Consider the following 14,667-nt stretch of genomic DNA (forward strand, 5'->3'; position numbering starts at 1 on the left):
ATCCAGTGCACCAGTCATTTTCATGGGAAAGCAAACCTACACCAAAAAGTAGCTGAACTATGAAAAAGGAAAAGGACATCAGAAAGATAGCCTACTACAACTACTCGGCGGTGTCAACACACACACACACACACACACACACACACACACACACACACACACTTTCCTCCCAGCCATGCATTCATTGAAGATGAAAATGGGCCCTCAAGTGGTGTGCGCGCGCGTGCGTGCACTACCGAGGTTTATGCTCCACTCCTGAACATCAATATGCAGAATATCAGAGATGAATTGGTTATTGGACTATCTAAGAAGGGATCCACTTATAGCATAACATTAATTTTAAATGTAGCATGAAGCAGAAGCCACCGCCGTGACAAACAAATGTCATCTCGTCTTGCTGCAGTCTCAGCATGGATGGTCGCGTGTGTCTAGTATTTAGATTAGGCTGGTCGTGAGTAGGCTTTATAAACGTGTTTCTGTTTTTAAAAAAAAAAATCTGGATTCTGGAAACACAGGGGAGTTGAACTGTCTGTCCGTATTACTCCATAGTGGTAGTACATCGTTTATCTGTGTCAACATAGTTGCTTGTTGCTGCTTACAACCATCGTCGAGTAGGCCCATGGAAGGGGTTTTCCCCGAAAAGGCTTCCCTGGTGTTTACCCTGCACTCGCATCGTGAACACGTCGTGGCTGCACCGCTCTGCGATTGGATGGATTCTTTGTCAGTATAAACGAGCTGCATCATTTCCCCGTGCTAGGCACACCTTGTAGCAGAAGTGCTAGGATACTGCTGGAGGTGGGTGTCTCGAGCGGTCCGAATGGGACACAGTGCCGCACTGTCTCGGTTCGCTTCCGTATATCTTTTTGTTTAGTTTTAACGGGGAGTACGTTCTGAAACATCAAGACACATCTTTTTTCGCGTTGAAGAATGGTTGGCCTGACACAGCAGCGATGGCGACAGAGTGCATAATTTAATACGTGGAAAGACCAAGCGGGGGTGGGAAACCTACCAAAGCTAGCCAACAAGCTAGCTGTCTCTGGCTAGTGAAAACGCAGGTTCTTTTCCCTGCTCCATTTTCCATCTGCCTTGACAGATCTTCAGGACATTACCGGTTGGTCAATGCCATAACGCGTATTATTTTATTAAGAAAATGAACCGTGTGGGATTTTGTGGACCTGGTAAAGAGGTCGCTAGCTCTGGAAACGACATACGAGACTCCAGTGACAAAGGTTGGATAAATTGCTATGCTAGTTAGCCAACTAGAGCTCTACGTTACTGTAGCAAGCTGACTGGATGGGACAACCGTCTCGTAAGACCCACAATTGTACATTGCCATGCGAATTAACACACGTAGTTGACCGCTAACTCAGTGTCGTTTTATATATGTCATCACTTGGACGACCATCGACAGTTTAATGTAGATAGTGCAACGTTGACACATAACCCCAGTCGACTATTCCGTGACAGGGGGGTTAGCTAAGATAGCTAGAGTCTAGGTAACGCTGGTTGTAAATTTCCCTGCCGTCAATCAAATTGTTAAGGAAGTAACCCTCTAATCAGTACTATCTGGCACTTCAAAGTCTTCATGCGGCCTTATTGCTTGTTGGTCATCATTGGTTTTGCATTGTAATTGGGTGATTTGTTCCTTTTAGTGTAGTGGTAACTGGTAATCTCAGTCGGTCAACATAACACGGGGTCAGATCATCAGTAGATTAGTATTTGGACATTCGGTTGAAATGCGAAACCCAAAACATTCATTTTTCTGGTGAACGTCTATGATAATTGAGTAGTAACTGCTTGTCACCAAACTGCAATGGATTTAAAAACGGCTGTTTTCAACGCTGCCAGAGATGGGAAGCTCCGGCTGCTCCAGAAACTACTGGAAAACAAAAGTGACCCCGAGGTCACGAAACTTATGTCGGAGAAAACAAACGGGGCAACACCGCTGCTCATGGCCGCTCGATACGGACATCTCGAACTGGTGGAATACCTTCTGGAGTGCTGTTGTGCCTCAGTCGAGATTGGGGGATCTGTAAACTTTGACGGCGAAACGATAGAAGGGGCTCCGCCGTTATGGGCGGCTTCAGCCGCTGGCCACTTGAAGGTGGTGCAGTCGCTAGTAGGTCATGGAGCTTCTGTAAACAACACAACCCTTACCAACTCCACGCCTCTTCGAGCCGCTTGTTTTGACGGACATCTCGACATTGTCAAGTACTTGGTGGAGCATAAAGCAGACCTCGAGGTGGCCAACAGACATGGGCACACGTGTCTAATGATCTCCTGTTACAAGGGCCACAAGGAGATTGCCCAATACCTGCTGGAGAAAGGCGCAGATGTCAACAGAAAAAGTGTAAAAGGTACAGCATCCCAAGAAGCGCCTTTATTATTTTTTTCTGTTGTGTAGTTTTATTTCTTTTTTGAATTGCATGCAAAATTGACCTGGATTTCCAGTATCTTTTTTGCTGATGCCACACAATTCATTGCTGTTGGCGTGTCATGACACAGAGATGCTCATATTTATGGACTCTCGTGGTGGAAGTCAGGCTTTAGTTTAAAAGTTAGGTAGTGCTCCCCACTCAGTAGTTGTCACCAGCGCTTATAGCAGCTACGTTTTACAAATCATCAAAAACTCACAATAGTAGGACTCTAAAATGACTTTTGTTGGGGTTTAGTTTGGGCTGCAGGTCAACACTATGGCAATGGGTAACTTATCACCTGCCTTGCCTATTGGAAATGCCAACTGGGAAGTTTCTAAAACTTAGTGCATGCATGCATGCATATGTTTTTTTGCAATAGTGACTGACACATGACCGGAATGAACTGAGGCTAAGCTATATATATATAATGCATAACATAACATTGATGCAGCATATTTTTAGGCCAAGCACTGTGTCACTTTCCTCCTGAAAGGAATGTGGCTTTGAACCGTCTTAGTAAATTATCTGTATGCACTCCTTTACACAACTCTACAGAACCAAATCAACTTTTTCCATCGCCATCCAAAATGGCAAGTAGATGTTAATGTAGTCCGTGAGCTCTATTGCAACACATGAAGCGACTAATCCAAGTCTCCTAGACTGTTCATGACTCACTGTGGGTCAATGTAGCTGTGCTAGTCATTAAACCACCTTTTTTGGAAAAACTCCCCTGGGTCAAAGGGAAGTGAACCCAAGAAAAACATTTGAAGTGGTTCATTTGATTTGCCTGCCTATACGAGCAGGAGCTCTGTCATTAGACACACACATGCCTAGTGTATTTGGTTAATGCATTAAATTGAGCTGATGATGGGCCAATTATAGAAAATGTCTCCAAATATGAGTCATCTGGTGTCACACTAATCTTGTTATAATTGTTGATAATGAAGCAAAACATTCAAAGAGGGAACAAAACATGTGTCTTGCCCAAAGAAACGCTGCCAGAATGTGACTGGTAGAAAGGGAACTAAAGTGCTATTTTGCCTAATCTGGCAATTAAGTAATTAGAAGTCATTCCTCTACAGATGACATTCTTGTCAGGAATTTCTATGATCTTTCTAACTGGGACGTATTCCCAAAAGCAGGTTTAGTCAATTTTATTGGAGTGTTACCTCAGAACAAGTTTGTTAAATGAAACATAAACCTCCAAGTCTCTCATCAGGAAGTGTACTCTGCTCTCTAGTCTCAGGCTTACCTTACCTTGCTGGGGTAAGTAGTTTAGATGTCAGTATTTTCATGACTGAAGACCATGAGATATTAGTGCTTTTTTAAATGATGTGTTCCTCTGGTCCCCTTCAGCATGGATATCTGAAACATTTAGGCATGTTTTTAAGTCCTAGCCCAATATAATCAAGGCTTTTAGTAGTGACTTTCCTCTTGAATTCCTCAGGACCTTCTCCTCTTTGAATATTGTCATGACTAACGTTGTGTTTTTGTGCCTTCAGGTAACACAGCTCTGCACGACTGCGCAGAGTCTGGCAGTCTGGAGATCCTCCGGCTACTTCTGGACTACGGTGCCCGTATGGAGCGCGACGGCTACGGTATGACGCCACTGTTGTCCGCCAGTGTGACCGGCCACGCCAACATTGTGGACTTCCTGGTCCAACACCCACTCACGTAAGGCTGTGCAATTAATCCTCTTGTTTGTTTGTTTTTTCTTTTAAGTGATGGGAAGTTGTGTGCCTTTATTGTGAAGTGACAGTGATGATTATGTCAGGAAGGCAGTGGGAAAGGGATAGGGTAGGATTGGGAAATGACCCAGGCCGGACTCGAACCCGGATCCACATGGACAAGTAACTCTAGCCCTTTCATGGTCTGGTATGGTATGGTGCATTACAGTGACCCGCCATTGCACGCCAACAACTTTATAATAATAAACGGAGGCAGAGAAGTTCAAAACATTTTAAATGTATTTTTTAAGAGATGCTGGATACATCCAAGAATCATAAAATATGAAACATAATAATTTTGAAATAACTGGTTTTCTCTTCTCTGATCTCTTCTCAGGCCGCCGGCAGAGCGTGCGGATGCGCTGGAGTTGCTGGGTGCCACCTATGTGGACAAGAAGCGCGACCTTCTGGGTGCCCTGCAGCACTGGCGCCAGGCCTTGGAGCTCCGACACCACCACCACCACGTCGACCACCACCCCTACCACCACCACCACGCCGTCAACCTGCCGCTGCCCAAGTCACGTGCCGAGCAGCTGGTGGCGGCCTACGACTTTGCGGTGGAGGTAAGCAAGCAAGCTACTGCAAATGATCTGCTCCACAAACTAACAACCAATGTAGGACTTAGTTCTATCAACATACTCCAATTATCTTGCCAAAAAGTTGCAACATCAAGAAATGCAACATCAACAGACACCTTACAATACGGCAATAGCTTTTGGGACAAAATTGTTGAGTATTTCAAGAGGTTTTTTATATTTATTCTTTTATTTAAGCAAACCATGTCCCTAATAGAATTGCCAGGGTCATGGAAAGGCTGAATGGAAAAAAATGCGTCTTCGTCGGGTACTGGCATGTCAAGGGTAGCGTGAACAGTACAACTCTATGTTGAAATTGGCATTGGAATGGTCATGCCATCTGCCAATCAGAGAATTCCGTAGTTAAGGGAAATCATTTTTTTTTAAATCATATATGATCTATATGATCGTATATGATGGGCAGATGTCTTGTAATGGTGAGTGACTTGGACTGTAGACTGCCCTTACCTCTCCCTACACCTCCATCCATGGCTAGAGTGCCCTTGAGCAAGGCACCTAACCCCACATTGCTCCAGGGAATGTAACCAATGCCCTGTAATATCTGTAAGTCCCTTATGATAAAAGCGTCAGCTAAGTGTATTGTGATGTGGTCCACCAGGCGAGCAGCGAGGAGGAGCTGGAGGCCCTGATCTCGGACCCGGACGGCATGCGCATGCAGGCGCTGCTGATCCGCGAGCGGGTGTTGGGGCCCGCCCACCCGGACACCTCCTACTACATCCGCTACCGCGGCGCCGTCTACGCCGACTCGGGCAACTTCTCGCGCTGCGTGGCGCTCTGGAGCTACGCGCTGGACATGCAGCAGCGGCACCTGGAGCCGCTCAGCCCCATGACGGCCAGCAGCCTGCTCTCCTTCGCCGAGCTCTTCTCCTTCATGCTGCAGGACCGCGCCAAGGGCCTGCTGGGCACCTCCGTCTCCTTCCACGACCTCATGGCCATCCTGGGCAAGAGCGTGCTGGAGATCGAGCGGGCCATCAAGCAGCAGACCTCCGCGGCTTCCTCGAGTGGAGCGGCCGGCTCACTAACCACGACTGTAGCGTAAGTGCAGCAGCAACATGCCTAATTTGTATGTATACGTAGTACGATTGCCTAATTTATAGGGCTATTCAAGCCTGTGTTATTATGATAAATGATCAAAACAAAGGTTTTTTTGTCTGAGAAAGAGAGAAATGTTGAAATGTGTGTAACTGAAGACTTTTTGGAAAATCTTGATTTTTAACATTGACTAAACTAATGGTGGCGATGTTTGTTTTTTTTCTCCATACTTGAGCAGCCCTGCGACAAATACTTCCCCTTCCTCCTCGGTGCCGGACCCGGCCCAGCTGAGCAAGGCGCTCTCCATCATCCTGCACCTGATCTGCCTGCTGGAGAAGGTGCCCTGCACGTCGGAGCAGGACCACCTGAAGAAGGAGACCATCTACCGCTTCCTGAAGCTGCGGCCGTGCGGCAAGAACGGCTCCAGCCCGCTGCACCTGGCGGCCGACCGCGCCACCACCTGTGTGGGCCGCTACCCTGTCTGCCGCTTCCCCTCGCTGCAGGTCAGCTGATGCCATAGGGCGGGGTGTCAAACTGAAATTGACTGAGGGCCAAAATCAAATCTGGAACGAAGTTGCGGGCCGAACTCAAGATTTATTTGTATTAAATGATAACATTATTCGTCCATGCACTTCATACTCACAGTTAAATTTGACACACACTCTTTCCCATCATATATGCTATTTCAAATGTGTCTGCACATCCTGTGACACACTGTTTCATGTTGAAGTTTTTTTACACTATACATTAAAGGTGTAAGTGGGCCAACTGTTATACCTATTTGAAATTATGTCGCGGGCCAAATAAAATGGCTCCGCGGGACAGATTTGGGCAATAGCCAGGCCATGCCCTCCTAGTGACGCATAACCCCTTTGGCGTTGCTTCTACAGTAGTAAGGCCTGGAGCAATACAAATATTTTTTTTGCTCCGGGGAAATGGGGAACTCTGCCCACTTTGTCGGGAAGCAATCATCTTTGAGCAGCTCCAATAGGCTTGGGTAAAGGCGTGTTCAAGGCAGTGACGTGGTTTAAGCAGAGACGTTCTATTGGGACTCATAAAATGTTTGGTTTAAACTTTGGCACAGCCTTTTTTGGCCTTGACCAGTACCCAACCGAAGGAGACGGGTTAACTAGACCATTTGGGAAACATTTATTCGTTATCTCCTGGGTCAGACCAACATCTCGGTACGAGATTTGAAATTCGATGATAATCAGGCAAAAGGGGCAATAGATACATCTGTGGCCTAGTGGTTAGGGAGTTGGTCTTTAGACCGGAGGGTTGCCAGATCGGATTCCATCCATCTAATGTGGGCAGTTGTTTTGCAGGAGTAGTACACCATCCAAACATGGAGACTCAAGATGTTCTCTATATTCTGTAGGTCGCCGCCGTCCTCCTGGAGTGCGGCGCAGACGTGAACTGCCGCGACGCGCAGGACAACTCGCCACTGCACGTGGCGGCCTCCAACCAGCAGCCGGAGCTGATGCGCCTGCTGATCGACCGCGGCACGCACTTTGACAGCACCAACGCCGCGCGGCAGACGGCCTGCGACCTGCTGGGCCAGAAGGAGCTGGCGCGCAGCCTCATCCAGCCGGTCAACCACACCACGCTGCAGTGCCTGGCCGCCAGAGCCATCGTCCACCACGGGCTGGTCTACCAGGGCAACATACCCCAGCGCTTGGAGGACTTTGTGCTTCTGCACAGATAGTGGCGGGAGACACTTGGGCAGCTTATACACAAGAGGAGTTATCTGACTGCCAAGAGCCACCATCCTCCACAAAGACGACGTACCCCAGCATCTCGCGGTCTATCCACCATCTACACAGACTGTGGTGCAATGGCAGTAAATGGCATTTGGCAGCCAAGACGGATTGAAGAGCAGTTACCTGCCTGTTGGAGCCATAGTTCACCACGGCCTGGATTACCAGGTCAACATACCCCAGGGGCAGGAGGAATTTGTGCTTTTGCACAGATAATAGCGTAGAGACAGAGACGATTGGAAGCCAATACAAAAGAACAGCACTTGGCTGGTTGCTGGAGCTACGATCCACCACCCACGGCTTTGGTTATACCAGGACAACATAAGCCAGCATCCAGCATCCTGTGGTCAGTGTGTGTCCTACACAGACCAGTGATGGAGACATTTGTAACAACCAACACCAAGGGGATATACAAAGCTGTTTCACTAATAAAACCTGGTGAAGTTAACCCAGAAAAAGCTTTAAACTGGTTTTCAACAGAGCCCAGGAAGTTGCGTCCTCTGAGGTAAAACTGAGCAATGTGTGTGTTTTCTTACTGCCATTCCACCTTTTTTTGCTGAAGAGTTGTTGATTGTGTGCCATCTGTGTGTGAGGGGAAAGGTTTGCTGCTATGGTAACATTGCAGGACATTTTTTTTATGCTGGCACACACACCCACATGGGTCAGTTTTACCTCCTGGTAAATACTCCAGGACACAGGTTTAGCAACTGGCCTTCCTCAAGTATAACTCAGGAGAAATGGAAAAGCTACTAATAAAGGGGTATTGAGGCTTCATGCTCTGTAAAAACAAACAAGCACCATAGGGCTCTTCTATAAGGGGTTAATTCATCTTGGTTAGTGACTGAACCGCTTTACTTGGACCCATCACCACCCCGCCCAACCTGAAACAGAATGGCTGGCAGACGGGGATAGAATGAGGAGGTAAAGACAAATAAGGTGGAAAGTAGGACATTTGTAATAGCTTCATCTTTTTCCCGCCACTGGCTTTGTTTTTATTCCAACATGACTCCACAGGGAAAACTCTGCTTTCATGCATACACCCCCCACAGTGCTGTCCCTCTTCTACACAGCTTTGTGTTTTTGATTTTTTTTTTTGTAAATTTCTTTATTTTTCTCCTCCACCTCTATGCACAGTACTTCCCTCTCACTGACAAGTCGAACATCTTTGTTTGTTTTTCCTTTTACAGAACTTTGACCTTTTAAACAACTTTTTTATATATACATGTATATTCTTAATGTGTGTGTATATATATGAACATGTGTTTTTAGGTTTTGCATATACCATAAGTGCTTTATCCCTCCACCTATGCACGGGTAATGACAGACTGTTCTATGTGATGACATGCCGTTAAAAAAAAAAAAAAGTTGGTTATTTCTTTGTCACGCTAACTGCCTGTGAGTTTGTTGATGGTCTTGAGTGGTCCTGTACAATGGGATGGAGCCAACAACCAGTCATAGAGAGGGTGTTTAAAAATTGCCCATTCAGCATTGGTCCTCTGTTCTTTTGGATCATTTGGGGTGGTTGATTGGCCAATGTGCTTTTCAGTTCTTCAGTAATGTTTTTTTTTGTTTTGTTTTTTAAGGTTTTCATGCTGTCATATTTTATGCGAATATTTTGAGCCCTTTTGGTTCTGAACAAGGCAAAGCTGTAAACGGCATGAAGACTATAATGTCCGGGGTGATGCAATGACGAGTAATTAACGTTCACTACAACTACTGCACATAATTAAACCAGTGATGACAAACACCTCAAGAGCTCTTGTTATTGCTATCAGCTTTGACTTTATTGTTGTTTTGTCTAACTTTTGTGTTTATATTTAAACGGGGGGGTGGGGGGGGTGGCTGCAGGGGGAAAAGGAACTAGGAGTGAAGATATTAATGTGTTGGAAGTGTTACTACTACGCCTTTAATTACAGTGCATTTCTTTAGCTAGATAAAGTGCAACTACTTTTGAAATGGTTAACTATGGATCTTTTCATGAGTAAGGGGTTTGTGTAAAGCAATTGGGCTACTCCACTGCAGTTGTGCTTTTGTTTTGCTATTAAATGGGTGAGGTTTTCATAATTCGGAGAGATTTGGGTCTGGGACATGTCTAGTTGCTCCATATAATGCCCATATTTAGGAACTTGACTTTTGGAGGAGATCATGCATGTTAAAAAGCCATGAATGATCAGAAGCCAACAATATCAACACCTGGTAGCATAGGTAGGCCTACACATGGACAAAATTCCTTGTGTCCTTCTCTCTAGCCTCATGTCATCAATGATCAAAGTTTTCATATGTCTTAGAAAAACATGTTCAGAAGTCTCATTTGCAAGCAGGGTACTGAAAGCGGTGAAATAATTTGAACTCAACTTTAAAATTAAAATAAAAACGTTTGACTTGACCCATGTATAGCAGGCAATCAGGACATTTTACTTGCTCAAATTCAACATGCCATGGAGTGCATGACATGAGGAAAATCCTATTGGCTCCCTGTTGACCAGTTGATCTCGCAGCTTTTAAGTTTTGATCAATTACAAGAGTAAGCTTTTATCATTGTCAAAATAGAGAAACTGCTGATGGGAGCTTATGTGAAATTCTGGTATGTTACCATCTGCGCTCTTTAAGACTGAATCAAGGGCTTGTGTTTTTTTCTTTCTTTCAGGAAACTCATTTGTTCACTCATAAAATCACCATGCAGCATGCCAAATGGGGACTGCACTTGGTATTTTTAAGTCTAAATATTTTACTTGACTTCAAGATCATATTGAGCTGCCCGTTTCATGATTTTAGATATTTCTTTAAGCTTCCTGATATTTTTGGTTGAATGTCTTGGCAGCATATTTGAAAATCAATCTTGGTTGCCGTTTTCTGGGAATTTTTTGGTGGTGTTTCGTGATTCATTTGTTTACTTTTGTTGGACAATTGAGTATTGGTGAACTTAAGTCATTAAGCCATCTGGCTTGTGTTGTAGGGTTCTCTCTCGTAAGTAGGCCTATGCGTGAGCACATGTTAATGGTTTGCACAAGAATAGTGCAAATAGCTTACAACTTTCCCAACTAAATGATAGAATTATAATAGGCTATTCATAATGTCCATTTCAAGTTTTTGTAGTTCTTTTCCTTAGACCACCGTTGCACAGTGTCTGGACTGTGACAATTGTCTAAAGAGAGATTATTAGTCTTCAAGTGCATTGTGATCAGCTGCCGAAGTGGAGGCCCAGGTTCCAGAAAGTTATAATCCTGCCACAATTATGAATCTTCCAATGATCTCACAGTGTCTTGATTTTAATTCCAAATCATATTCTTGTGCTGCCTCTGCTGAAGTCTTCAGCGTGTAGTTCATTGATGGAAATTTAACAAAGCTCCAGTGTCCATATTATAATGCTTGATGTGTGAGTTTTTAATATTCACTCGTGTGCTTCGGTCTCCAACATGTGTTCAAGCTCTGCTTCTCTCCTGGCAGCTTAAAATAACCCTGAATAGTTCTCCCACTGAGAGAGTGGCCTATATTCAGCTGTGCTAGTGAGTGTGGAGCATCTCTCTATCTCGCTACGCTTGCCTGGCGCTGGGTGCACTGCCATGCACTGAGCACGCTGGCCAAGAGAGCTGAGCAGGGGCTCATGGAACTGCTTTACAGAAAGACACGGTATCTCCTGAGCTATTCTGAGCAGCAAGCAAGCCACAGGTCCCAGATGACTGCCCAATATCTCCCTGTCAATGCTGCCTCAACACTATGCCCACCCTCTCAGGCAGTGTTGCCAGATCGAGCGGTTTCCCACCCACTTGGGCTGCTTATGGCTGTACTGTAGGCCTATGTAGGCAAAAACGATCAAAATCAGGCAGGTGTTTCTGTAGGCCTATATTTTCTGTCGTAGAAAACGATTCAATTTGCTTCATATTGAGCAGAAGTTTGTGCCTCCAGTCAGCGTTTTTGGGGCATTTTTGGGCTGGAAATTGTCATAGGTAGACTGAGTAGGCCTATAGTTGAGTACAGGGTACAGTTTAGACAAACCAAATATCTCTGGGTAACAACGAGACTCTGATCTAATTTTTGCTGTGGACATGCACATCGATATCCTCTTTGATCATGGGAAATTTGAAACCAGTGTAGAACGCAGATCCAAAGATAGGCCTATTGGGGAAATGCTGTTTTCGACAGGTCAGATTTACTTCACCAGGGTCCTTCAACAATGAATATCTAATTACCAGTAGTTATCCTCTTGATATAAGTTAGCCTACATGATTGCAAGCCACGATGTGTGCTCTAAAAGCAGACATATTTCCTGACATCATAACAAGTTAAAATCATTTTAAAATATTTATCAATGTGTGATCTGGTCAGAAGGGTACAGTTGAGATGCTAGCCTGTAGTGCTAATTTCACTTTGTAAAACCAATGTTAAGTTGCTAACGGGTACAGTTGAGTACAGTAGGGCCTAGGGCCTATTTTGCTATCGGCCATGCTATTAGCACATGGCTATTAGGCTACCTTCCATTGATAAGAATGGTGTCTCAACTGTACTCTGCTATGTCTCAACTGTACCCCACCGTTTTGTAGCTAGTGTAGACTACAGTTGGGACAAAAGTGCAACTTTTTTGTTTGATTAATTACATAAACATTAAACATCCTAGAGGTATAATTCATTGATTATATATTTACCCACATCCTGAAAATATGTTCTGTCCACAACAACATTATTTTTAGGACCTTTTAATAGTCCAATTTGTGCGTGGAAAGGGGCAAAAATAAAAGTGTACCCAACTGTAGGCCTACTCAGTCTACCCTACACATCTGGCAACCCTGTTCTCAGGCTGCCAAACAGCAGGCAGAATGTCTCTCCGAGCTATTCCAAGGAGCAGCAGTTTACATTCCCATCACCAGTGTTTGTTCAAGCTATGCACTATATCCATTAATGAAGTAAATCAAAATGTTTCAAGTGTATGAGGGGAGAAATTAGACGTGCATTCATTAATTTGTTATCAGTAGCTGAAAAAATACGCATAGAATTGTAAACGTCTGGGAAATTATTTCTACAAACACAGCAAAGAAGTGAGTTTCCTTCTCATGCTGTTGTCAAGTTATGGCATTTCTGCTTTGCTCTTCCCCCTAGAAGTTTTCTACTAAACAGGGACAGACCTATGTGTTAACAACACTCAAAACTGCAGGATCAAAGTGTAATGATCTCAATTCTGGTAAACTGTGCATAAATATGCAGAAATGTATGTGTGAGCCTCCTATGTGCCACAGTTTATGAAAAGTAGGAACAGATTCATTCATAAAAAATGCATCAAGTTTTCCATGTGAACGTTTTCTTTCCTTCCTTCCTTTGTGTCTTTTTATCAAGGAAACAAGGAAGAAGCACCCTAGAAAAGCCGAGAGGGATGATCATTGAGATACACTAATGAATGAAGCAACTCCCAGAAACTACATTCTACTCCTCTTCCTGTATTCTCTGTCAGCCATGTTAAAACATTAAAGTAATGTGTGACTTCTCCAGCGTCCAGATCCTTCTCATCACATAGCGCTTACCTCTTGGGGAAACACTCCAGTCAAACCTCTCGCCTCTTTCTTCTCGGCCTTCTCTTCTGCCAGCTCTTCACTCTGTAAAAACGAACGGTTCCTCCAAGAACCAGTAAAACCAGTAAACCCCTTGGGGGAACCAGTAAAAGGTTCACCTGAGAAACCTAAACCAAAAAGTTCTCTAGTCTAGGGAACCTTATGAGCAACATGTTGGTTCTTGGGAGAATCCCAAGGTTTTCAAGTTCCCTCTCTGTTCCTCAGAGAAAGTGTATGTTCCTTCCACAGTGCAACTGGAAGTTGCTTGAGGAACTTTGAGGAAATTTGTACAGTGCAGTGCAATTACAGACATGCAACGGGTTGAAAGACAAAGGAGGACTGAGCTGACATAGTAGAATGAACTTCTGAGATAATGAAAAACGATGTGTTATGGGGTGAGGGACAAGGGGCAATATTGATTCTTTGACAACATATTGGCTAGTGAGGCTGATAAAGTCTCCTGCTGTAAGCTTAGTGATACGTTTTCTTTTGACACTTTACTTCGACACTTTACATTGATCTCTATTCTAAATTTCATGTTTACTTGGTGAAAACAGCCTACTCTATATTTCACTGCCGTGCATGGCACAGATAGGGACAATCTTCTCATGATCATCAAAATGAAGGCATTTGTCAATAATAATACGATATAATATAGCTTCTTGCCAAGTCAGGCAGCCGGACATTCCACATCCCCTCCGCCCCTTATTCAACACCTGCCCCCAAAAATGTCTGTGCACATTACTGCTATCGTGTGTGTGTGTGTGTGTGTGTGTGTGTGTGTGTGTGTGGTCTCCAGGAAAACGCAGCAGAGGGAATCTCCTGAAGAGGTTGGAAGATTTTGGGACATTCAGCAGTTGCATGTGGGTTTCTCAGACAGTGTTCTCTGTCAGTGGTCCCACTTAAAAACCCCTCACAAATCATAAAAGTGTTTTCTGGTTTAGTTACCTCCACTAAGGAGGTTGTGTTTTCAGTGGCGTTGGTTTGTCTGTTTGTCGGTTATGCACGCATTTGGATGAAATTTTGTGGAGTTGCTGGAAATGACAAAAGGAACAAGTTATTAAATGTTGGTGGTGATCCGGATCACGATCCAGGTCCAGGATTTTTAAAAAAGAGGAAGATCCCTTTGTTGGATTGAAACGTTGCCGTATGTTAAAATGACATAAAGTATTTTTGGAGTTAATACCCAGTGTGCAGACCGCTTCATCACACAAAAAAGATTCTTCACCATTGTCGGATAGCGCGAATTTTGTAGTGGGACTTGTTTTACAAATATTTTTCTTGTAGTGTTGATCAGTGAGTTATGCATGGTTTCATGCTGCATATTGCCTTATTAATAATTAAAGTAGGCCTACTTACCAAGTGTTTACAAAGTGTACCAAGTCAAGTGTAACCAAGTTTTTACATTGGTTGTAAACACTAAATTCTACAGTGTAGGAATCGCTTTAGTCTGCAGCTCTTCCCATTGTTTTTATTCTCGCTGTCAGCTCATGTGACAACAGCTGTGGTTCTTCACAGGCTTTACTAGTGTCTTGTGTGATGCATGTGTTGGAGCTGGTTATGTAACAGGTGTTGATAGGGCTTCTAAAAGGAGAAGG

General features: G+C 44.3%; 1 protein-coding gene across 1 annotated transcript; it reads left to right on the forward strand.

Moving 5' to 3' along the window:
* Positions 1-429: 429 nt before the first annotated feature.
* Positions 430-9,276, forward strand: LOC134446247 (protein fem-1 homolog C-like). Its single transcript, XM_063195580.1, has 6 exons — positions 430-2,357; positions 3,920-4,091; positions 4,482-4,707; positions 5,339-5,775; positions 6,011-6,275; positions 7,151-9,276. Exons 1-6 carry the CDS (start codon positions 1,814-1,816, stop codon positions 7,475-7,477), a joined length of 1,971 nt encoding a protein of 656 aa, XP_063051650.1. The 5' UTR covers positions 430-1,813; the 3' UTR covers positions 7,478-9,276.
* Positions 9,277-14,667: the final 5,391 nt, after the last annotated feature.

Source organism: Engraulis encrasicolus, chromosome 3 (genome assembly GCF_034702125.1).
Source record: "Engraulis encrasicolus isolate BLACKSEA-1 chromosome 3, IST_EnEncr_1.0, whole genome shotgun sequence".
Lineage (NCBI taxonomy): Eukaryota > Metazoa > Chordata > Actinopteri > Clupeiformes > Engraulidae > Engraulis > Engraulis encrasicolus.